General features: G+C 42.0%; 1 protein-coding gene and 1 pseudogene across 1 annotated transcript; one reads left to right on the top strand and one right to left on the bottom strand.

Moving 5' to 3' along the window:
* Positions 1-266: 266 nt before the first annotated feature.
* Positions 267-11,722, top strand: LOC123815055 (N-acetylneuraminic acid phosphatase). Its single transcript, XM_045833212.1, has 2 exons — positions 267-388; positions 10,899-11,722. Exons 1-2 carry the CDS (start codon positions 302-304, stop codon positions 11,553-11,555), a joined length of 744 nt encoding a protein of 247 aa, XP_045689168.1. The 5' UTR covers positions 267-301; the 3' UTR covers positions 11,556-11,722.
* LOC123815054 lies at positions 1,049-2,056 on the bottom strand (annotated as a pseudogene).
* Positions 11,723-26,410: the final 14,688 nt, after the last annotated feature.

Here is a 26,410-nt window from a genome sequence, read left to right on the forward strand (position 1 = left end):
AAGGCGGGGAGGAGCTCCTAGGAGCTTTGCTTGCCACTGATTCCTAACAGGCCACAGACCTGCGCTTCTTAGCTTTTTAGAGCTGCTCACACAACTGGTCACGGTACCGCAAATGCCTACCTCCTACAACCTAAGGGCTATTCTAGAGTATCTGAGATCTCGCTTTTTCCAGGCATTTTACTCGCTGGGCCGCAAGAAAGGGTCAGGTGACCGTGGAGCTCCACCCACGGGTCTAGCACAGCGCCTTCTGCTTGCGCTGGCTGCGGGGGAGGGGAGGTGGAGAGTCTTGCTTGCTGATGGGATGGGGCTAAGCGTCAGGGCCGTTTTCTTTGACCTGGACAACACACTCATCGACACCGCTGGGGCGAGTAGAAAAGGCATGTTGGAGGTAACTGCTTCTCGGTACCCATAGCCCTCCTCAATCTAGCCAGTCCGTCCCACCCGTACTGCGTTATTTCCCGTTCCCTTGGTGTCCTCCCTCTCCTCTTACAGCGCGCCCTGGGTTGGTGATTACGCAGTGGCCCCGGAAGCACTGGCACTCGTACTTTGAGACTCCCGTGCGGGAAGGAACAAAAAAGATGGACGAGTGAGCTTGGGAGGTTGCCTTCTCTAAAGCCTGGCAGCTTAGGTTATCTGCCTATCTACCCTCAGGCTCTGGGGGACTGGGATTTTGAAGTTTCTTCTAACGCTTTGGGACCCGGAAGGACGCCATTAAAGCTGCCACGACGGCAGTGTTGTCCCAAAACATAGACTGTCACACCACGCCAAATCACCTCACCTGGCCTTTTTGCCAGGACACGTTTGAATCAGGAAGAGTGCACGCAGCAGCACGCTTTCTGTGATTGATCTCGGGGGAGGGTCCACTGTGTGTTCTCCGGTAGATCTTTGAGGAGATCCAAGAAGTTACAGAACTGTAAGTAGTGAGCCTGGCCTTAATTGATTCCAGAGTTTTCTCTGCAGAAACTCCCGTAGTATATTTTTTCTTCTTTTCTTCTTTTTTTAAAAGTTTATTGGTGAGGTTTAAGAAAAAAGCTGTGAGGTGGCAGGACTGGATCTACGTGGGCTGCTCCACCATGTCCTTCTGCTGCATTTGGGCAATCTGCTGCAGCCACTTAGCTGCTTGGTGCTTGCGCATCATGACGAGGCTTTCGAAGTCCCTCTCAGACACCACGGAGTCCTGTGCCAGTCTTGGGTGGCTGGGCCCTCCTTGCCCTGGCGCCGAACCTCCAACCAGTAAATCTTCAGAGGGTTATTGACCAGGCCCACTTCATTCAGGACAGCCAGTTCTGCAGCCTTGACAGTTGCACACTCCACCACAGCCGTGTGTGTCTGCCTTCTTGTTGGAAAGCACCAGGTTGAGCACCTCTCCATACTTCTTTTTTTTTTAACTGATTTTTAAAAATTTTTAATTGTTCAAGTACAGTTTACTGCCTTTTACTTCCATCCCAGCCCACCCCCCAGCCATACTTCTGAAAAAGCCACAGGAGGACATCTCTGGAGTAACCACCTCTGACTCATTCTCCTTTCACTTCCATTTTAGCTTTAGCTTGGGAGTTTCTTTGTCTTCAGGATTTTCTGCCTTTCCTCTCAACTTCTGTTCCCGTTCCTGGCACATCGGCTCCTGGATCAGCCTCTGCTGTTCCTCCAGCTGCCGGGAACCCTCCTCTAGCAAGCTTTCCATCACCTGCTTTAGTGTTCTGGTGCTCCAGTTCTCCTTGTCCTCACTGCCCTAGGCTTGAGCCTGCCGCTCCTGGGCCTCCAGGTCAAGCTTTACTTTCTTCCTTCTCTTATCTAGTTTCTGAGTCTCTTCTGCTGCCTGCTTCTTGGCTTTCCTGAGCTTGTCATATGCAGTCCTGGCTGGAGCATTGGTCAGTACCTCCAAGGCCTGAAAAAGCTGGTGGAAGAGTTCAGCTGCTCTGGGATTATCTGGATTTTTCTCTGGGTGGCAGGAGAGGGTCTTCTGCCTATATTCCTTTTTCACTTCCTTGTGCATCTCCTTCTCAATACCAAGCAGCGTGTACAAGTCCATCCGTGAGAGCTCCTTGGTCACCACCATGGTTCCAACCCTGACTGGATTCTACTACAACTCCCAAGTCTAAGCGTGTGCAGAGATTCTCAGGAAATGTCTGCCCCCTAGTGTATTTCTGAAGTGAAAGCAAAATGTCCCACCTACATTGGACATTTCTTTCATGAGACATTGCTCAGCAGCATTCTCTCCTTTCTATATGCACAGATGCTGTATTAGGCGTTTACTATGTTTTTCAGGCAACCTAATCCACTCCTACTTTCTTCCCTCCGCCTTCAGTTTTGTTTTTGTTTTTATTGTTGTTCAAGTACAGTTCTCTCCATTTTCCTCCCACCACTCTCCCCCGCCCCACTCTCAATCCTACCCCGCTTTGGCTTTGTCCATGGGTTCTTGCCTTCAGTTTTAAGGAAAAAACCAAGGATTGCCAGATGTGAAAAGCCCACTTTCAAAAGCTCATTCTTCCAACTTGAGTGTTCCTTCCTAACTAATGCTTCATTAGTTAGATTTTGTCTCCCTGGATATTCATCCTCTTTCTTAGTGCATCCCATTCCTGCATATGCAGGTCTGCCCATACTTGAAAAAAAAATGCTTCCCTTGGACCTTTCCTCCTCCACCAGATGTTACCTGTTTCTCTTCACAGCCATGTTTTTCCAGAGAAATTTATACCTATTATCTCCTCATCTCTATCTCCTATTTATTCCTAAATTTATTCATCGTAGCTTCCATGTTTGCCACTAGAATCAAATTGACTTGACAGGTCATTAAGTATCTTCCAAATGGCCAGAATCAGTGGACATTTTAAGTCTGTCTTAATGACTTATTTGAGCCATTCCACACTAATGAGTGTCCCTTTAATCTTCACTCCCTTGACTTTAACCTCAAGGATACCAGCCTGTGCTATATAGCCTCCAGTATCTCTGGGTGCTGATGGTACATATTTACCTGTGTGTTCTTGGCAGGCCACGCCATCATATGTTACAATTAGGCCAAATCACTCTGTAGGCTGCTCAGGCTTTAAATCAGGCATTTGAGCTTAAATCACAATTCTCAATACCTAGCTGAAAGTGCCTAAAAAAGTTTCTTAACCACTCTAAGCCTCAAATCCTCATGATAAAATTTGAATAAAGATATTAGTTCTCAATAACCTTATCAGGTAGGCTCAATATAGTGCAGGGGAAATCCACAATATCCAGTGTTCACTTGATGAATTGTACAACAATACACCCTGCCACCCAGTTCATCATCTCCTGCACATCCTCCTGGCCCTTATCTTAGTTAAAGTTGGACTTGTCTCTCATATAGACTGTTGCTGTGGTCTTGTCCACATTCCTTCCATAGTATAATTTCTGAAACAAATGTTATATTGTATTTCTATTGACCTTTACATGCTCACTTATATCAGTGCTATATTTTTTTCAGATATCTCCTAATGCACTTACTATAATAATTATTTTTTGAAACTCAGATGCACACAACTAAACAGTGAGCTTCTTAAGAATGAACAAACTGTCAGTCATCTTCATTTAACACATTGTAAATGTTGACTAAATGCTGGATAGATGGATGAAAATCCAGGTCTCCCCATACTTGGTTCTGTTACCACTTCCTTGAACTCGATGCTTTCGAGTATCAAGAATGCTTTATTACATAAGAATATAATAACTCCCATAAATGTCCTATTTAAAAGAAGCATGCCATTTTTAATAAATTACTTTGCTTGAGTTATGCAATGAGGAAAGGGGGAAGGTCTAGTCATTGCCTTGGGCTCAGGGAGGAGTCATATACGGACTGTATAGGTAAACTTTAATTTTTAAAAGATCTTCTTGGAAAGTTATTTCTACCTTCAGGCCAGTCTCAGTGTCACTACTCAAGAGGAAGACTTCTATAGAACTTTAGGTTCCTCAGTAAATAAAGGAGAAAAAATGTCTGCATATGAGTTTACTTTCTCATGGGGATGACACTGAACATAATATATTAAGTGTACTTATAAGTATGTTAGGCAAGGTGGAGAGGAGAACAAACTACAGTTTTGTTTTGTTTGTTTTGTTTTGTTTTATTTTATGATAGCCATGTAATTTATTTTCCAAATCAGGACCTATTGCAGACTGAAAGGGGAACATACTTTTAGATAGATTGAAAAAAAGAGATAATGGATTTTTGGCCTTCAGAATAATCTCATTCTTATCAGCAGGGGAAGCTTAATTAAGGTGAATTAACTCAGTCCTTCCTAGATTGGGTGGTTCCTTGAAACAGCTGTACAACCTTAACAAAGACAGGTTTCCAACAGGTGCCTATAAAGAGAAGTCATAAAAATTTATGCCCCAGTACAGCCAAGAGAGTCTGGATTAACCAGCCAAGATTTATTTGGGCAGTGCTTCTGGAATTTAGTTCTCATTTTGTCAGAGGATGGTTAATTGGTTTATTTTTCTGTAGCCTATGCATTTCCTTAAGCACCCCCTGTCCTGGTCCTTAGCTGAGCCATGAGGGGGCCACGAGGGGGATGTGCTTGTGGAGACTTTTCAGGTTGTTGTCTGGAAGGAAGGGCAGAGTTCCAGATAGAGAGTTGGGCATCTAATACATGGATTGTGGAATCTGGATGCAGGGTCCATGGGGTCTGGTTCCTATCTCAGGCTCCAGGATGCCAGTTAGTTTTCAGAAGTTTCAGAGAGCCCAGAGGTCTTTGTTGGACTAGCTGCTCCTTTGTGAGTTTTCTTCTGTTGACTCAGCTCACTCATTTCATAATTATGAAGTTATGTCATGTAAAAATTCATCTAATTCAAGTTAAAAAATAAATTTCAGGGAGTTTAGTGTTGTAGATACTATTTTTGAGAGTTAGCATTGTTTTAAGAAATCATGTGTGATAGTAAACCTTTAAGAAATATTATTTGTTTTTGTTGTTGTTCAATGGCAATTGTCTCAGTTATTTTCCTTTTGGCTCTCCCCTGCCCTGTCCACTCACCATTCCATCAGTAAATCTCCATCTGGTTGTTCGTTATCATTGGTCCTTCATACATGTTCCTTGACCAGACTTTTCCTGTTCTCTCCCCAACTTTCCCTCCATCCACCCACTCTAGTCACTATTTACAGAATGTTCCTTATTTACATGTCTCTGGTTCTATTTTGTTTGCTTGTTTGTTTTGTTCATTAGATTTCACTCATAGGTGAGATCATATGGTATTTGTCTTTTGTTGCCTAGCTTATTTCACTTAGAATACTACTCTGCAGTTCCATACATACTGTCTTGAAGGCTAGGAGTTCCCTCCTTCTTTCTGTTGCATGGTATTCCATTGTGTAAATGAAACAGTTTTTGATCCACTAATTTATTGATGGGCACTTAGGTTGCTTACAGTACTTGGCTATTTCAAATTGTGCTGCTGTGAACATTGGGGTGCATAGGTTCTTTTGGATTGGTGTTTCAGGATTCTTAGGATATAATCCTAGCAGTGGAATTGCCAGGTCAAAAGGCAGTTCCGCTTTTAGTGTTTTGAGGAAATTCCACATGGTTTTCCACAGTGGCTATACCAGTCTGCATTCCCACCAAGAGTGTACTAAAGTTCCCTTTTCTCCACATCTTCTCCTATACTTGTTTGTTGATTTGTTTATGAATCTCAGACATTCCATGCAGCAGTACCTTCACTGATATGTCCCCTAAAGCATGGGACATAAAGGAAAGAATAAATAAATGGGACCTCATCAAATTAAAAAACTTCTGCATGGCTAAAGAAAACAGCATTAAAATGAAAAGAGAACCAACTGTATGGGAAAATATATTTTCCAAAGATACCTTGGACAAGGGTTTGATCTCCAAAATATATAAAGAACTCACACTACACCATCCAGGAAGACAAACAACCCAATTACAAAATGGGCAAAAGACTTGAGTAGACACTTCTTCAAGGGGGACATGCAGAGGGCCCAGAGACAAATGAAAAGATGCTCAGCATCACTAGCCATCAGAGATGCAAATTAAAACCACAATGAGATACCACTTCAGACTGGTGAGAATGGCCATCATAGACTTCTTTCTGTATCTGTCTGTGTTTTTTTATCAGCTCAAGGTCCAGACATGGGTCATCCAACTTCTGGTAATACCATCTGTACCTCCTTCACCTGTCTCTAGAGGAAGCTTCTGTTGTGCTCAAGAGGTTGGTCCTCTGGTTCTCCCCTAGGAGGCACTATTCAGTCACTATTCTGGGAAAATTGTAGTTGCGTTCCCCCTGCCCCTACACCTTCAATGTTAATTCTGTGCCAACTTATTTCCAATAATATATAATTTCTGCTTAAATAGCTATCCATGTCATTGGTTGGAGGGGACGATTTGTGTAAGAGCATAAGCTGTCTCCTGCTTGGTGTGATAGTAGCTCTGTGTGTGAGCCAAGGCAGGCAGAGCCCTGAATCCCCCTTGCTATATACCCTTTTCTTAAGTTCCTGCTCCGATAGCCTCAGTGAAATAGGGTCCCAGGACCCAATGTGCTTTGTCTCCCTGTGAGAAGTTCAAACTAGGCCCTTTTAGGTGTTCATCTTGCTCTCTTTTCTCTTGAGGAAATTCCCCTCTGCAGGGTTGTTAAGCCTTCCCAGCCGGTTTTGCAGTTCTTCCCCTGCTCCTACAGGAGGTGGTAGCTGGGTACAACCTTCCCTTCCTGGAGGTCTTACCAAGGAAAGGGACCAGACTGTCCTCAAATAATCTCAGGTATACACTTCCCAGTCCACCACCCTCACAGAATACAGCGGCCACACTAGCCACTCCGCACTGGTCTGAGGCCCAGAAACTACCTTGCTATGCACCCCTTTGATCAATCCACCTAGCTGTACTGAGCAGGATCAAATTGAGCCCACAGTCCTCCCTCCTTTTTGGCAGGGCAGCTGGGCATGTGGGGTCCCTGCCTAGCACATCTTAGTTCCCCTTTTAAAAAAGTCTCTCTGAGTGTTCAAACTGCAGTGCTGAGCCACTGTCTGGCTTTCTGCACTCCACCTCTCCAGAAAGTCAAGAGTCTACCACAGCCAGCTGCAGCCCTTGTCCTGTACCAGATCCAGATGCAGACAGTATCTCTCTCATTCTCTGGCATTCTGCTGGTCAGCATCCACCATTGCAGCTATAGGTGTGCTGCTAGTTGTGTGTGTGTGTGTGTGTGTGTGTGTGTAGCCTGGCCCTCCCTAACGACTTTGCATATTCAAGTCACTCCTGGTCAGGGTTGGGAGGCTGATTCTACCCTAGGGAGGGGAGGGAGCTGCTAGGCTGCTGTCTCTGACCAGGCTCTCCACAGATGCTGGCACCACAGTTGCTGGCACCATGCCCAGGGACTTCCCTTCTCAACCTATAAAACCTTCTAACTGCTCATTCATTTTAAAGTGTTCTCTACTTTTTGTCTTCCAAACATTGTATCAGCTAAGATTCCATTGACTGTTAACTTTATTTTTCGGCAGATCAGCTAAGTGTCCAAATTGGGTGCAAGAGCAAGTGGACTCAACTTCGCTGCCATTTTCTCAAAAATCACAAATCACAGTTTTAAATAGGTTTGTCAGATTAGGCCACAATGAGTGGATGATGTTTGAGCAAAGACTGAAACTAAAAATAACAGGAGAGCTGTTTGAATGTATTTTTAACTTAGTTTTATTTGGAATTCAGTCACTTCATATATTAATCATAGTGTTATAAAATGTTATATTGTTCTAGCTCTCAAGAAGTCTTCTTAAATCACAGTTAGCTAAACATGAGTGGTGATGATATTAACTTTAATTATGGGTCCACAGAACAGGAAGTAAAGAAGACACATTGTATAAGACACATCCTTATACAATGTGTTGTATAAGACACTTTTTGTATAAGACACATCCTTAAATAGAGTTTTGAAGTTGGTGAAATTTGAGTTTATATTATGCCTACAAATTGATTCCCCACCCCCACTATCTTAGGGTCTGTGTTTTTTTTTTCAGGCTTATAAGTACCTGGTAGGCTTATTTTACTCAAAATATTTTTTTCCAGTCTGCCTTACCCTTGCACAAAATATCATCACATCTCCAAGTTAGAGATCTTTTTCCTCTACCTTCATGCAGTTCAGTCAGAACTTCCATTCTCTTAGTGCAAATGTTAGGAGAGTTTATACAAATAATAGCATGCACTAATTCAACTGGGGATTATTTCTGTTTGATCTAATATATGTGAATGACTGATAAACTTTTGTCCCAAAGATGTTAATATTATTAAAATCCTACTTATTGAAATGAATCTGTAATTAGTCGCTATGTGACAAACAGGAAAGTTAACTCAGGGGATGTAATGGAAAGAAATTTTGAAACTTGGGGAGCAGTATTTTATGCTTTTACAAGAATCTCCCCTTTAAGGTCAGCTAATTCTGCTTTTTCAGAGACCCAATGAATTGCCAGTTGCAGTAACAACTGGACCTTTATTGGAAGCTTTGGGTTTTATAACTATGATACAGCTTTGATTTAAGATCAAGTCCAGTGGTTTCCTAGAGGCCTGTTTCTTTTTATTGTGTGGCAATGGGGTTAAAACTTTAGAATGACCTTTAAGCATAGCTCAAGAATAATTCAGTTGACATTATTATAAAAGATGGTAACATAGCCGTGAAGTTTGAAGAAGCTTGATTTGTTAATTGAAATTTAAATTCATAAGGTAAAAACTTTCAGTGTTTTACCTTCAGCTAAAATCTTAGGGCTGGTATATTTTTCTTGGATTAGTGAAAGTTGTTTTTTTTTAACTCTTGAATTTTCTGATGAGCACAAATAGCCTGAAAAATATTTCCTTTACTTTTGATGTAAGTGATTATTATAGATTGAAGGGAGAAGAATGTGTCTCTTCATCTTTTCTTATTTTCAATGCGTGAATCGAGTGTCTGGTGTGAATAGCATACCACTCTTCCCTGTATAGTTTAGGACAGCACATTTTGTTTGACCCTGTTGCTTGAACAGCAGACAAATTTTATTCCCAACTATGTACGTTGTACTTATCTGCAAAGATCTAAAATTGTCTTGGTATGCTTGACTTTCCCCTGATGTCCCTAAAACAGGGACTTTAAGTGCAGGTAATTTGTTTGGAGGGGATCCCAGTAAGCGCTGTACAGAGTGGTGGATTAAGATGGGGAATTGAAGGAATCAAATAAGGTTACATAAATGAGCAGGTTACTGGGGTGAAGAGTTGGGGAACTCTGAGAGACAGTATGCAGAATATGCTTTACTTGCCCCTCCCAAGGGGCAAGAAAGCTGTGATACTTATTCACCAGTTTCAGTTCCTCATTGGCTGAAGCCACTTCTGGGCAACACTTTGGCCCCAGCCTATGTGCGTGGGTATAGATGTGGCCAAATAAAGCCTCAGGAAGAGAAGCCCAAGTACTTACAATATAAAGCCATTGACATGTATGGGAATAGTATATGTCAAGGTGATTTGGGTAGCTTCTATAGCCTGGGATATAACAGTCTTTTACAGGCTGATACCAGTCTCTAGTTTCATCTGTTAGCATCCTCCCTCATGTGACTTCATTTTAGCTGAACTAAGCTTCTTGCCTTCAAAATTCCAAGCTCTGTGACTTTCTTCAGGCCGTTCCTTCTGTTTAGAATGATTTTATGATCCTTCCATCCCACCTGAGAGACTTGGTAACTGTTTGGTTTAAATATTACTTCCTTGGACAAGGATTACCTAGCAATTCTGTGGAGTGACTTGCTCCTTCCATTTTATTCCCACAATTGACGTTCATAAGACTATCATGGCGCTCAACCCAGCATTTGTGGTGGTTGCATACCTGTTTATTTTCCACACCAGATGAAGACAAGGGACCCAGTCTCCAAGTGCCTGATATAATAGTGTAAGGGTAAGCATGTAGACTTTGAAAGTAGGAAAGTGTGGGTTAAAATTCTAGCTCGAGCGAGTACTTAATTCTGAACTTCTATTCCTCATCTCAAGAGGAGAACTCCCATAGAGTTAGAAAGGTAGAAATAATGAATGTGAGCATTGGGCATAATGCTTGCCACTAGGGTATTGGTAAGTGTTAGAAGATAGTAAAAATGATTTAAGAACTTAATGTAATCCTGAAGAGGGAATCAGAACTATGTAACAAAGAGGGTGACTCAAAACAACTTGAAGTTTTTTAATCTGGAAATCTAGGTTTGGAAGAAGCACTGGATTATTAAACTGCTGAAATCACAGAACATGCCTGATTTCATTAGAGCTATATACCCATTTTTTAAAAAAGATTTTATTTATTTGTTTTTAGAGAGAGGGGAAAGGAAGGAGAAAAAGAGAGAGAGAAACATCAATGTATGTTGGCTTCTGATGTGCTCCATACTGGGGACCTGGCCTGCAACCCAGGTATGTTCCCTGACTAGGAATCAAACCAGGGACCCTTTGGTTTTCAGGCTGGCGCTCAATCCACTGAGCCACACAAGCCAGGGCTGTATACACATTTTTTTAAGTACAGAATTGTATCCCATTTTATATGGTGGTCAATTTAGGTCTTTAAGACATGAAAGGGACATAGGTGAGAAAAAGTGAGATGAACCTGTGTTATTTCTGGGAAGAGTCTAAATAATAGTTGTTAGAAATTTAAAGTATTTCACTAAATATAAACATAAGTTTAATTTTCATATCTTCATGACCTGAAAGGTGGTAGACTTAAACCGCTAAAAGAAGGATTTTTATTAGCTATATATGAAAAATGTTTTCAGAATATAAATTTGAATGAATATATATATTCATATGTATAGTTTTCTATATATGTGAATACATATATAACACTACATATATAGTTTTCTATATATTCATATATCAATATGAATATATATACATATACGTATGTGTGTGCATATATATATAGACATAAAGTTTTTTAATGTTAATGGAGTTTTTTCCTTTATTTAGGTAATAAAGATTTTACAATCAAAATACCATTACAAAGAAGAGGCTGAAATAATTTGTGACAAAGTTCAAGTTAAACTCAGCAAGGAATGTTTTCATTCTTCCAATACATGCATTACTGATCTAAGGATTTCACACTGGGAAGAAGCAATTCAGGAAACCAGGGGTGGTGCAGCCAATAGGAAGTTGGCTGAAGAATGTTATTTTTTGTGGAAATCTACACGTTTACAGCATATGACACTAGCAGAAGATGTCAAAACCATGCTCACTGAACTTCGAAAGGAGGTCTATCTACTTTTATTAACAAATGGAGACAGACAGACGCAGAGGGAGAAGATTGATGCTTGTGCCTGTCAGTCCTATTTTGATGCTATTGTTGTAGGTGGAGAACAGAAAGAAGAGAAACCAGCACCTTCCATATTTCATTACTGCTGTGATCTCCTTGGAGTACAGCCTGGGGACTGTGTGATGGTTGGTGACACACTAGAAACTGATATACAAGGAGGTCTCAATGCAGGGCTGAAGGCAACAGTCTGGATAAATAAAAATTCAATAGTGCCATTGAAGTCATCACCCATACCACATTATATAGTTTCTTCTGTGCTAGAGTTACCTGCTCTCTTAAAAAGTATAGACTGCAAAGTCAGTATATCAGCTTAAAACAAAAGGGCATGGTTATGTATTTTACAGGATTTGAACTAAGAAAAGTTAAAGCATTCCACATACTATGACCCAGTTCTAAGGATCATTTTACTTATGATTTAATAACCAACCAAGCATTGACTGGTATTGATATCTGGAAATCTATAATAAATTGATACAAGTTACTTTTCTTAGTGTGATTGAGAAAAATCAAAGAAATATTTGTTAATCTATGATGAGGTTTAAAAAAAATATTAATCTTTTAGCATCTTAGATCCAAAAGATAAGGGAACCAGTGGATAGCCAATTCAACATGCGGCTTTCCAGAGCTCTAATACTCTTTCCAGAGCTCTAGTAAGTAAGAGTATGGCTTTCTATCTATCAATGTTAGGTTGATCTACCTCAGGCCCTAAAAGGTCTGACCACATGTGTATCCTGGTCACATGCATGGGGGCACTGTTTGACCAAGAAACAGGCAATTTGAGGTACTGCCCAAACTGCTTTCTTCTGATGGCAAGACTCTGCGTCCCCCAGACTCACCCCAATCGTGGTGACCTCACTAATGCAATACGACACACAGGGCTACGATTGCCATGAGAGATCCCAATGAGGCGGAAGAGGTGTGCTGCAGCACAAGGTCTCATATCCCTGATGTAAACCATTCATCATCATGGCCCTGGGCACTAGAATTGAATGTAGCCTGGCACATCCCCAGCTCCTGTAGGATTTGCACTAAGTCCACAAAGACATCCATTTGCTCATGGTATCTGGAACACCTGCACCCTCCCAGACTGTATGAATAGCTGTCATGACTTATTCCAACAGAGAAAGCTATCCTTGCCCCCTTCTGTGCCACCAGCTGTTCTGTAGCTAGTGGCACAGAGAGTGGTGGGTTGCAAGATGGAAGCTGCCTTTTCCATCTCATTATCAGTGCACATGATGCTATCCACCCCCAAATCCCAAAGGTGTAAGAGCTTCTGAGAGCTCTCTGATCACTCTTGAAACTGATTCATGAGATCGACCAGTTCAGCCTGTATATAGAGGTGGTAAGTTGTGTGCTCAGTCATCTGGGCAGGGCTGGCTGGCATCTCTCCCAGGTGCCAGGGGCTGCTGGAACTTCATTTTCTGTAACCCACTGGATGGGCCCTCAAGGAACTTGGTACCATAGCCTTTCTGTCCCCTCTCACTCTTCTGCTATGACCAGGGTTTGTCACTGTTTTTCTGCTTGGAGATTTTCCTTCAGGTCGGAGTCTCTTCTCCAGGTATTCCTCTCTTCCCTGAAGTTCACATAAGTTCACTGTGTTATGAAGTGTAGTCTGTATCTCAGCTCACAATGCTGAAAGAAACACCCAGTCCACAGCCTCCACTGTCGCCCAGGTTCTTGGCTTCTCAAGGGTCTTCCCAACCATCCACAGTGCCTTCAATACTGTGTCAGGTGCACCATGAACATTGGGCCAATTCTGTGGTGGGGCCCATGTTCCCAGGAGACTTCCCATCAATATCACATTTCAGTGATGGGCAACCCTTCCAAGTCCCCATCTGGGGGTTCCACTGCTGGTTCCTGCATATTCATACCATACTGTGAGAAATTCTGCCAATGATGCCAATTTTCTTGCAGCCTTCCAAGGCCGGGCTGCTTCACTTGGGATTTTTTCAGGCCAAAGAAAATTCATGGAGCTCTGGGAATGCCTTTTCAAGGGTGGGGCTATCCACACATGGTGCAAGCTCTGTGTGGTGCTGAGGGATGTTCCAACTCCCTTATACAGTAAACGCACACAAAGCCATCAGGGTGCCGAGAGATTATATAATGATATTCTGCACGTGCTGGCCCATTCTCAAGGCCATGAAATATTGCTTATCTTAGTTGCCCAGACATCTGGGTGAGCGTGCCTGACTGACTCCATTTCCCCTTCACTCCCCATAACGGTTGGTGTGAAGTAATGGAAATGTTGCCTCAATGTCCCTAGAGCACCCATAGTCATTTAAAGAAGAGGAAGGCTGATAAATTTTACCAAGATATTTGTTGATGGCAAATGGCAACAGATGTTATAGATGAAGTTAGAAGTTATATATAAGACCTTGACTTTGTCTAAGAAAGAATTCAGAGCCAAGAACTCTGGCATAAAAAGTGTATTGGAAAGTCAAAGAGGTAGAAAAACTGAGCCATCTGGACTGCATGGACTCAGAAAACAAGTTACAGAGGTAAAACAAGAGTCCTTGAAGCTTACAAGAAAGCAAAGGTATATGCCTTGACAGAAGAAAGGAGAAAGGCACGGGCAGGGGTGTGTGTGTGTGTGTGTGTGTGTGTGTGAGAGAGAGAGAGAGAGAGAGAGAGAGAGAGAGAGCGCTAGAGAGCACACACATTGGGTCTTTTATCTTATGAGGTTTTATCTAAGGGTGGGGATTTTAGGAGAGGACTTGGGGGAGGATCTCAATACAATATTCATCAGCTTTTCAGGTGTGTTATTTTTAGGGTTGTGGGCTCTATTGATTGGTCAGTACTAGGGAGTCATTAGTCATTGCAACTGGTCCTGATGTCAGTCATTACATTGCTTCATTTAGTTTTGCTGCTTTTCTGAGCTGGGAGCTGAAACATGACTGAAGTTAAGATGTTACCTCGAGTTTGATCAGAACTCTGTCTCTGTGGTCAACAGACCTGAGGCTGGACAGAACCTCATTGTCCTGGGGACTTAATGCTTAAGAAAGTAGTCATGCAAATGCTTGTGTGGGAGTCATATTAATATAGAGAGAACTGATTAAGATAACTTAGATCACTAGGGAGAAATAGAGACGGGCAATAGGAGGAGTTTGATGAGGCAATTGTAGAGAGTGTAAGACAGGATTGGCTGAGAAGCTGAATGCCTCCACAGCCAATGGAAAATGAAAAGAAGGCTTGCTCTCTGGCTCAGGGTTTGCCCTCTGGCTCCTGAGCTGGCTTACTCTCATGCTCTGGCTCTGGCTCTGGCACAGGCTCTGGCACAGGCTCTTAGGCTCACTCTCAGGCTCTTCTTCCTTGAGGATGCTTGGATGATAATGCTGCAGCTGCCTGCATTTCCCAACAGATAGTATTTTGTATGGGAAGGAACTCCAGACACAGCCTAGGATCAGGCTTGCCTGGCAGAAGGTAACAGGTTTATTCTTTGAGTGTCCTAGAGGGAATAGGAAGCCTGACATTCTTACAAAATTGTGTGGTTTTTGTATATTATAGTGTTTTTAGTTTGAAAACTTACCCAGTAAAAACAAGAGAACTAAAAACTGACAGGGGAAAGATAGGAAAACTCAGGTGTTAGAGTTTAGCCTTACTTGAGAGGCTGCAGTGATTAAAGCTGTGACTTGATAGGCTTAAGTAACTGCTTTCTTTTTTAAAAGATTTTACTTATTTAGAGAGAGGGGAAGGGATGGAGAAAGAGGAGAGAAACATCAATGTTTGGTTGCCTCTGGCATGCCCCCTACTGAGGACTTGGCCCACCACCCAGGCATGTGCCCTGACAGGGAATCAAACTTGCAACCCTTTGATTCGCAGGCTGGCACTCAATCCACCAAGCCACACTAGCCAGGGCTTAAGTAACTGCTTTTGAATAAAGATTCTTTCTTTATCAACAAATCTTTGCTCCTGGAAGTTTTGCCTAGAGGGTGGTGGTGGGCACTAGAACCCCAATATTGTTTGGTTACAATATGAAGGTATTCTATGGCCCTCTTAATGCTCCTTTAAGGGGGGTCTATCTATCATATGACTAGTGACATGACAGGGGAGGAAACAGGGGAAGGTTTGAACCAATTGACCATCAATATAAAAGGTCAGGGGGTCTCAACTGTATAGCCAGCAATATGCTAGCATAGAAAAGGTCATATTGGTTGTGAGGTCTCATCCTACAATACTTGTTTTCCCAGTTTTACCTCACATTGCAGCCTGTCAAGGTCTGGCAGGTCCACTCTAGATTCAGGGAGATGGAAGAAAATGTGTGGAGTTTTGGGGATGCTTGACATGCTTTTATTCATAGGTGGAGAAGACATGCATGCTGAGAGCTGCATGTCTCTCTACTGAGAAGCCACTACTGACTTAAGTACTAGAAGCAAACAAAGGCAGCTTCAAGCTGGAAAGTTATATAACAGCATTATTCTGTGAATTCGAGCCCACTTCATATTATGGGAACAATTTATCTGACCCAGTCTCTAGGTTATGAGAATGTAGCATCCAGCAAACTCGAGAACAAATATCGGAGACTTTCAGGGCATAAAGATGTTACTTTATTGGCCAAGTTTAACCTGCACAGGGGCGAACTCTCAAAGTGTCCAGCAACACAGTGCCCACAAGGAGCTGCAAATGAGAGCCGCGCCGAGCGCTTACAACTACGTTCTTATATATGGGCAGGCAAGCAAGAGTTATACAGAAGCAGACATGGCAGTTAGTAATTCGCTTACAAAGACCGCGCACGGGAATTTCAAACCAAGCATTCTTTCATAAGGCAGGAAGGCAGGATGTTTGTTCATTAACCTAGTAATCTCCTGGCTCTAGCTAGCTAGTTTTCTATTTGCTATTAAAAACTACAAAGCACTGCTTATCTAGCCTACCCAGGGGAGAGCGTCTGCTAGACACAGGATGTTTGCTTTAACTGTACTTTGTCTCTTTTATCATTTCTTTTTAGCTACAATGTGGTTCTTGTCTATTAAGGTTAAATTTAGTTCTTAATTTCCTTGTTCCCAACAGAGAACACTACTTATCAGGCCCATTCAAGATTATGGGAACATTGCTTCCCTTAGTTACCTAAACACCTGGGTGAGGAAGCCAGACTGTCTCCATTAACCCTAAATGTTTGTTGCTAGGCACCCTGGCTTTCTGACATGGTGACCTTCTATACCTGGCATATTGTTCTTACTCTGCTTATTTCTGTCTAAAACTATATTGTTTTCAGTTGCAACCATTGTTTAAACTGGAGGAAAGGTTTTTTTTTTTTTTTAAAGCTATCCAGGACTTTTTATAACATATACAGGTTTTTTCTTTTAATTCTGGGAAGTAATTATTTTGAGGACATCCCTTCTTAATCAGTGCCACTGAAAAGCCATTAATTTGGTGGTCTGTTCCTGATAGTCTGAATTTCTTTTATATAAAATTTAGATAATTAATTTGCCAATAAATCTATTACATGGAGCCACTCTAGGCTACTCGATTAAAGTCAAGGTTTTTAAAATTAATTTTTGATTTTTTACTTTTTCATCATTATTTACCCCTCCATACCTTCTTCCACCTCCATCTACCCCCTGCCCATGCAATTGCCACAATATTGTCCATATCCATGAGTTCTTTCTCTTTTTTTACTTGATCCCTCTGCCCGCAATTCTGCCCAAAGCTGTCAGATTGTTCTCTTTCTATGAGCCTGTCTCTATTTTGTTTGTTAGTTGAGTTTGTTCATTAGATTCCACATATGAGTGAAAGCATATGATACTTGTCTTTCTCTGACCGGCTTACTTCACTTAGCATAGTCATAGTGTTCTCCAGGTTGATCCAAGCTTTCACAAAGGGTACAATTTTCTTTTTCTTTTTTTCTTTTCTACTGCTGAGTAGTATTCCATTGTGTAAATGTACTATAGTTGTTTTATCCACTCATCTATTGATGGACATGGGCTGCTTCCAAATCTTGGCTATTATAAATAATACAGCCATAAACATGGGGTGAACATAATCTTTTGAATTGGTGTTTTAGGTTTCTTTGGACAAATTTACAGAAAGGGTCTTTTTTTTTTAAACCAATGTACTTAGGGGCTTCAGAAAGTCTGGTCATAAAAATGGAATTAAATTGCGAGTTTTAGCATTTAAATCTTTGACTTTTTAGTTTTGTTGGAAAGTTTGTTAAAATTCATCAGAATAACTGGGAATGAGTTTGTCCTTTTTTGTATGTAAGGATAATTTTTCAACTTATTTGGTGAATGGTTTTTAGCATTTTAGCAGCCTGATTATGTGCCTTCTCAAGTTACTAAGTGTGCTCAATTTAAAGTTCTCAAGGATCTTTTTTGCTATTCAGCAGCCAACATTGACTCTTAGGCTATAACTTCTTTTCACAAGCATATGGATAAACTCTAAAGGTTGGAAAAAAGGGTGGTAGGCACTAACAATCTGACCAAAATGCCTGGGGATTAGTTTTAGGATTGAGAAAGTCTTTTACTAGTGCCAAAATACTGGATTTAGGCCAACAAGCATACATAATTTGGTGATTAACATCCCCCACCATTTGCATAATAAAAGGGACTATCTGGGGAAGGAAAGGAGGGTGAGTTGTATCAAGAGAAGTAAAGATATCAGAAGTGTAAAAGTGAAGCTCAGAAAGAAAGGAAGGGAAAGGAAATTAGAAAAGGAGGGAAGTCAAGGAGAAGTGGAAGGTAAACAGGACAGTGGAAAAGGGAGAGATTTTTTTGAGATTTTTAAAGTAAACTTGGCTTTAGATTCAAAATGCAAGAGTCTAAAAAGAAACTCTCCAATGGTCTTTTTAAATTTTGCTTTCACATGCATCAGGTTTTCCATTTTATCAGGCATTTCATTGGTTAAGAATTATTTTCTTTAAGGGAGGTAACTGTAGCCCCATGATTTTTATTTTAAACTCTCAAGGCACCAGTTTTTGAAAGCTTCCTATTGTCTCTGAAAGTTATGATTATTTTTTGTTCTAATCAATTGTACAAATACACAAGGTTTGGAATTTCAAATGAGCTCCATCTTGGCCAAAAAAGTTCCATACCATCCTAGGTCTTTTTTTCCAGAGGTCTAGTCAATTATAATTCTCTAAACTGTAACTTTTAGACATGTACTTAGCTCAAGTTCCTTAAGGTAACTTATTAGCCAGTAAAAATTTAGAAGATATGTTACACATTATACTACCTTTTGATGGTATACTTTTAAGTGACTATAGAATGAGTATCCTTACAAACTTTGCAGACATGACCAAATCTAAACCCGGATGAAAGATCTTTTATTTTTTATTGTTATTTTTTTATTGTTGTGCAATTACAGTTGTCCCCATTTTCCCCCCATTACTGTCTCTCACCCTACCAGCCCCCACCTCCCACCCTCAATCCTCTCCCCCTCATCAAATTAAAAACCTTCTGCAAGACTAAAGAAAGCATCAGCAAAATGAAAAGGAAACCAACAGTATGGGAAAAAATATGTGCCAGTGATACCTCAGACAAAGGTTTGATCTTCAAAATATATAAAGAACTCATATGACTTCACACCAGGAAGACAAGCAACCCAATTAAAAAATGAGCAAAGGATCTGAACAGACACTTCTCCAAGGAGGTCACTCAGAGGGTGTAGAGAAATATGAAAAGATGCTCAGCATCATAAGCCATCAGAGAGATGTAAATTATAACCATAATGAGATACAACTTCACACTGATCAGAATAGGTAGCACAGAGGATTTTCTTTTTGAAGGATTTTCTTCTCTAATACAAAATGCAAATTATATGGAGGGCCTTTCTCTTGGTGAAAATGTAAGGACTGAAGTTGAAACTACATGAAGATCCCCAAACTAAAGTGAGTTAAATCTGAGACCTAAACCCAAAGCATGGAGATCTTGGATCTGAGAGGACCTATCTGAGACCTCCTGGCACCCCCAGGAAAACAGTTGATCTCAAGAGGCTCATAAAGGCACTGATATGTTGATTCAGGTGGCATTGCTAGTTTTGTTGATCTAAGAATGTCCAAATCTATAGAGAATTCTTATTTTATAAGTTTATTTGAGATAAGTTCTCAGGGGAAGCACATTGACTTTCTGTGGAAAAACTGAAGTTATGGAAGATTGAGATGAGAATATTCTCTTTGTGAGGAAAAGTATACTGCCAAGAGTGATGCAGATTCAAACTTGCACATGCCCCCACACATGGACAAGGGTTAGGCCAGATTGAGTGCTCCATGCACATGATTGCTGCACCTTGCATCCCCAGATTCCTGAGGTGGAAGTACTGCTCCCACATTCAGTGAGTGAGGGCCACCAGGGGGCTCCAGGCAGGAAAGTGGCTTCTGTTTTGTGGACAGAGTACAGGAAAGTGAGGGCCAAAAAAAGTATGATGGCTGCAAAGTAGAAGGGTGATGCATCTCCTTGCTCCTGCCCCTGAACTGGATTTACAACTGAATTGCCAAGCAATCAACCTGAACAATCAACTGAAAACCAGCTGATATCAAATATTATAATCAAGGAATACAGAAGATGCTACATAGAGACTGGTAAGAAGAGTTGAGAGGTATGTATGTGTGATGGCATCTAAGAAACAGGATAGCTATTGTGGCTGCAGAACTCCCTCCCCCTATGAGTGAGGGGTCTTAGTCCCATATAGGGATCCCAACCCACAGCAATAGAGACAGGAGGAAGTTTGCTTAGCAACTGGCAGTGGAATCAGTGGGGATTTGCAACACCTAGGAGATTCAAGAGTATACCTTCCCAGCATAGAGCACTCCTATTTTTACAGCACCAGCCTGGAGAATTTATGACATAGGCTCTGACTGCTGGAAAGACCACACTGCCACACTTGAATCCTGCAAAGGGGTCAGTAGACTATAGCCAGCAGTGACTTTAAGTGGCCTTCTATTTTCTGGGAAGGCTTTAGGCAGATACCCAGAGAGTGACCTGAGTGGCTTGGGAAAGTGTTGCGCATGGGTCACCAACCAGCAGTGACCACGGAACGCTGTGGATGGCTTGACGATAAACACGTGAGAAAAAACATGCACAGAGACAAACTAGTTTCTGTGGAGAAGTAGGGGACGAAATGGCCACCCCTTCTAGTGAGGAGCGCGCTGATTTACAGTCCATACCTGCTTTTATTGGGCTCATGCTACATAATAACTCAGGTAAAGTACAATACTCATTAGGGGAAGTAAGGAACTATAGAAAACAAAGAACTCTGCCCGTCTATTGAGTTGGGGGTCAAAGAGCTGTAAGGCTGAGGAACAAACTAGCTTCCTCCTAAGACCCTTCTCATTCAACTGAGAGCATTCTTGAACAAAGAAGGTTTCACAGTAATTTACATGTTCTTTCTTAGGCCTGATCACCCCCGGGAAATCCGCACTTCCCAGTACCGAGCTGTACTACCCTGTCATTGTTTCAGGCTTAGGTGGAGCGCGGGAACTAAGGCCACCGAGAGATAAGGAGATTTTCTTCCGGACGCTGAGAACTCAGACTTTGTCAAAGCCGAGGAGTGAGGGTCCATCACCCCCCTTTTGCTGCAGCCCCCCCCCCAAGTCCTTCTTTTGGGGGGCCTCCCAAAGTGATTGTGCCTGGCTTGGGTTGTTCCCCCTGTGGGGAATCTTACCCGTCTTTGGCTAACCGACCAAGCTTTTTTTGGGGTTCAGCAGCAGAAAGCAGCATTACTGCCAGGGAGATAAGCTTTTGTCTCCTTGCCGGCTCACGGTTCCAAGGGCGTTCCCTTAGCCTTTAGCCTAGGCGGGGGTCTCAGCTTCTGATACCAGTCAGGGCGGTTCCCAACATATCCCCCCTTTTTTTAGTTTTTAAAATCAATTGTGGTCGTTAAGCCTGTGAAACCTACTTTTGCTGTTTTTCGAATGCAAATCAGAAGAAAAGCAACATCTACATACATCATAAGGCAATAATAGAAATATAAAGCAGAAACTAAATTCTATGGGTGGTGAATACCTAAATTTCTAAATTCAGTGCAAGAAAACATATTAAGGGAAAAACAAAAGTAATAGGTCTGATTACATTTCAATCTTTGAGAGAAATTACATAGATATCAGGAAAGGCAAATTACAAGGCAGTTTGAGCATAATGCAAGCCTGACTTCTTACGAGAGGATTTCTTAACAGGTGCAGTTCTGCGCACCGACTCATCACCTACTTTCTTACATGGGTGTTGAGTTTTAATTTTACGCCTGCCAGAGTGGTTTCTCATACCTTCTCCCTTGTTTTCAGTTAGGACTGCTAAGGGTTCCATAAAGGTGGCTACTTGCTGGTCTCTGATACGACCCTGGGAAAACAATTTGCAAATACACCGAAGTACACAAATCAATATCACAATCAGTAAACAACCAGCAGCTCCAAAAACCCAAATTCTCAAATTAATTCCATCAAACCATGTTTTAGGATTCAGCCAATTAATATTTTCATTAAGGGCTCGAAAAAATGTCCTGTTTGGTTAAACGTTGAATGTCCTGCAGCTGATGATGTAACTCCAACTGCAATTTATCAATTTGTCCTTTTAAGTTAGTGGAGAAAGCTCCCCTCAAGCGATGTTGTATATCAGTCCAAGTATGTTGGCTGGAATTCCACTGTAGCGGTGTGACACACAGTCTGGAGAAACCAGGGTCACAGGTTAGGTGTTGACGAATCACGAGAGCGTCCTGGCGTTCGCCAATCCAGTCCAGTGCTGATTCAACTGCAGAAAGGCGGGTCAGGATCTCCTGATCTATTTGAGCCTGTTGGACTAATTCTAAAGTAGTATTGGTTAAGAGAACATCAACTGTATGTGCAGTTTGGATTGAGTCCACGAGGGCAGCAGTTGCCGTAGCAGCAGTGGCTGCAATGATGATTGCAGAAACAATAAATGCAATCAGGGTACCAACAAATCGTCGGACTCGTATGGAGGACAGCGCATTGTTAAGCGCTACTATGCCATTCGGATCCTCCCATTCTCTGGTCATATTAACTGGCACCCATACCTGAGTTTGTCTTCTAAGTATATAAATTGTAGTGAGATTTAACTGAGTAACATTAAGGTGAGTAAGGCAACTGGCATATATAGAGCCTTCAGGGACAGGTAAAGAATAAATTCTTGATGATTCATTGTAAAAGACCTGGGTTGTCCCTGGAGTCGCCAAAAACAAATAAGGGTGAGAAGTACAAACCGTAACCCAATCTTGTTCTGGAGGGTCAGCCTGGTACCAACATCCTGGAGCTCTCTTGGAGTCACAATTAACCCTTATATACAGATGTTTTCTAGTAATAAAAAGGCAAGCCCATTTTCCAAGAATTATAATGCCATGGGCTAGTGTGGTTGGGAGAAACAATTCTAATAATGGGCGCTCCAGTACCCAGGCCCTTCCCACCACATATTAGTATATACTTTTTTGAGGCTGAGCCGGAACTGTTGTTGCATCAGGCTTAGCTAAAATTTTTCCAATTAGCTCCCCAATTCTCTATCATTAACGGGCTTTTGGGGAGAAAAGCAACAGTAGCATTTGGTCCTCTGCATAAAGACCAATAGACTGAATCTTTATGGCTATTATCTAGAGTACAAGGAGGAACTGGAGGGGGATTAGAGGTATGGTAGAACCCCTCTTTAGTACGTAGGCCAACCGTAGCAATCATGGAAAGTTGATAGTGAGCACTGCATTGCTCCTTGCTTGCAGCATAAAGCTGTTCCTTTACAGGAAAGCATAAAGTATCCTGAAGAACAGAGAAACAAGCTGGTAGATGTTCAGCAACATAAATAGTATTTTTAGGTACCGGTAACCAGTGTTTGTTTTTCCTCCAAAGGGCCATCAGGGGGCATCCACACTCCTCCTGTCCACTGAGTATCGTTAGTGGAAAAAGGAGGCTCAACATTCCACCAGGTATGCATCTTAAACACCGGTGGATCGATAATATGACCCCAGTAGATATAGGAGACATTATCTTTAGCGGCTAGTCCTTGCCCCCCTAGGCAAAAATATGATAGCAATTAAAAGAAAAGCTCTAGTTGATTTGGCTGACAGTATTGCTGGGTAAGCAAGAAACCTGTTATGCGGGGTGTCTTCCACCCTTGTCTCATTAAGAATTTTGTCAGCTCGAGTATTAAGAGCCTTAAGACTTTCCCAAGTAACAGGTGCATGCCCACTGGGAACATTACGTGATGTCTCAGCCCCTGCTGTCGGCGAAGGCCTCATCTTCCTCTGCTGGTGGGCCTGCATTGGGGGAGGCCTGTTCCTCACCTGTTGGTGGCCCTGTATGTGATGTCGTGGGCATCCAATGTCCTTCTGGTTGTTCAGTGTTGTCTGCGCTTTCTGATTCTCCATATAAATGGTTTTGGCCTCCAGATAGCGGAGCTTGGCGTTTGTCGTGAGTTCCACCTTGAACATCTTTCTTGACAGGTGACTGGTTCTGGACTGTAGATAGTGGATGCTGGCTGTTGTTGTGTTGCCCATGGTAAGGCTTCACTCTTTTGGCTGGCAGCCAGATAGGACCTGTCGGAACAGAAACACATGCATACCCTCTCCCCCAAGTTAAAAGGTCCACAGGACCTTGCCAAGTGCCAGCTCCTAAGGGATCTCTATATAAAACCTGAGGGTGAGGTGGCTTAGATTCTTTTGTTTGGAAATGTTTTTCAATTGGAGTATGAAATGATTCATCACAATTTAGAAAATTATACGTAAACATAGCTAACATAATTAAATTCCTTGGAGAGGACTCATGGCTCCCCCTTTTTTGTTTTTTTGAGAAGATTTTTAAAAGTATGATTGGCCCGTTCTACAATTGCCTGACCAGTTGGATTGTAAGGTACACCTGTTTTATGTTGAATATTCCAACGCTGAAGAAAAATCTGGGTGGAATGGGCAATATATCCAGGCCCATTATCTGTTTTAATTTGCTGAGGCCGCCCTAAATGAGCAAAAGCCTCAAGCCAATGAGCTTGTACATTTTTCGCAGATTCTCCTGTCAATGCAGATGCATGTAGTGCACCAGAATAAGTGTCAATAGAAATATGGATATATTTAAGTCTTCCGAAAAGGAGCATAATGAGTGACATCAGTTTGCCAAATCATTCGAGAATTTAGCCCTCGGGGATTAATTCCCGTCGAGGGAGGTAATTTTGCAAGAGCTTGGCAGTCAGGACACTCCCTGATAATTTGTTTAGCTTGGGACCGAGGGATGTTAAATTGTTTTCGGAGTGCCTGGCTATTTTGATGAAAAAACTGATGAGAATCTGCTGCTTCCTGGAAAGCAGTAAGGACACTTACCAAGGCATCTGCCTTATTGTTACCATCCACCAGGGGGGCCAGGTAGGCCCGAGTGAGATCGAATATGGGTAATGAAAAGGGGATGTTCCCGTTTATCCAGAAGGGATTGTAAAGTTAAAAACAGATTTAGTAGATCAGAATCAATAGAAGTCTTAATTAATGCCTGATCTAAATGCAGAATGGTATAAACAGTATATCCTGAGTCACAAACTATATTCAAAGGCTCTTGGGGCCATTGCCTCAAAGCCATAATTGCAGCGAAAAGCTCGGCCCTTTGAGTAGAGGAATGTCCTGAAGATACAAAAATTCCTCCAATCTTTTCCTTCTTGCCAGGTAATTGCAGCCCGTCCGGTTTTCCCGGACCCATCAAGAAACACAGTTTTTGCTCCAGTTATTGGCGTGGGGCTGACTTTTTTCCACTAACCTTATTTGAAGAAAAGGAACATTTTGAAGCAATTTATCTGAGGGCATGTTAATTTCTAGTTTTCCCAAAAAGTCAGCTATGGCACACTGAAACTCCAGAGACTGAGCCGTTAGATGCTGTAGATAAATTTGAGTTAATGGAACATGAATAAAAGCAGGATCATATCCAAATAGCTGTTGTGTTCGCTCACGACCTTTTATAATAAGATGGCATAACGCAGTCACATAGGTGGTGATAGTGCGTTGTGGCTGGTGGGGCAAGAAAACCCATTCTATCATAGCTAAGTGAGGTATTGTTTGTCCAATCAATCCTGTTGGAGAATTCAGGGTTGGGAAGCAGAAAAATCTAACAGGATGTTGAGGATCAATCCTGGTTAACTGTCGTTGCTGTATATGCTGATTTACTATAGTCAGTTCCTGTAAAGCTTCAGGAGATAGCTCCCTGGGGGAATTAAGATCTGGGTTCCCTTTAAGGGTGTTAAACAAATTAGTCAATTGTTGGGTAGGAATTCCAAGGCTAGGCCGCACCCAATTGATTGCTCCCAAAAGCTGTTGTAGGCTATTAAGAGTGAGGTCTTTGGGAGGACTAATTTGCAGGGTTTGAGGCCGAATTGTCCTGTTAAAAAGGGTATAGCCTAAATACTTCCAAGGCTCTGAATGCTGGATTTTTTCCGAAGCAATTATTAGTCCAGCAGAGGCTACAGAATTTTTAAGAAAAGAAGTGGTTTTTGCTAAAATGTCTTGCGAGGGAGCTGTGATCAGAATGTCATCCATATAATGATATATAATTGAATCAGGAAACTGATCTCTCACTGGTTGAATCACACTATGCACAAAGAGCTGACATATGGTGGGGCTGTTAAGCATGCCTTGAGGCAAGACTTTCCATTGAAATCTTTGTAAAGGTTGGGAATTGTTAATGACCGGGAGGGAAAATGCAAAACGCTCCCGATCCTTTTCTACTAAGGGGATGGTAAAAAAGCAATCTTTTAAATCAATAATTAATAGCGGCCAGTCTTTTGGAATACAGGCAGGATTAGGAATACCTGGTTGGAGAGGGCCCATAGGCTGGAGGGATTCATTAATCTTTCTCAAATCATGAACAAGTCTCCATTTGCCCGATTTCTTTGGCACCACGAAGATGGGCGTGTTCCAAGGGCTGTTGGAAGGTTCTATATGGCCTGCTTCTAATTGCTGTTTAACTAGCAAGCAGGTTTGTTTAAGGCGCTCCCCTTTCAGAGGCCACTGATCAACCCATACCGGCGTGTTAGAGAGCCAGGTAAGGGGTAGGGGATTCATAACGACAGTGGCCACTAGGGAAAATGCGGGAGAGAGATTTGCATTCCCCATTGGCTGAGAAGGTCACGGCCCCAAATATTAAGGGGCATAGGTAAAACATATGGTCTAATTTTTCCAACCTGTCCTTCTGGCCCATGACATTTAAGAGACCACACACTGATCTGAGGTTGAGAAATTCCTCCAACGCCTGTGACAGACGTTCCACTGTCTGTTAAGG

This window comes from Phyllostomus hastatus, unplaced genomic scaffold, assembly GCF_019186645.2.
Source record: "Phyllostomus hastatus isolate PE091 unplaced genomic scaffold, TTU_PhHast_1.1 phas_contig_17, whole genome shotgun sequence".
Classification (NCBI taxonomy): Eukaryota; Metazoa; Chordata; class Mammalia; order Chiroptera; family Phyllostomidae; genus Phyllostomus; species Phyllostomus hastatus.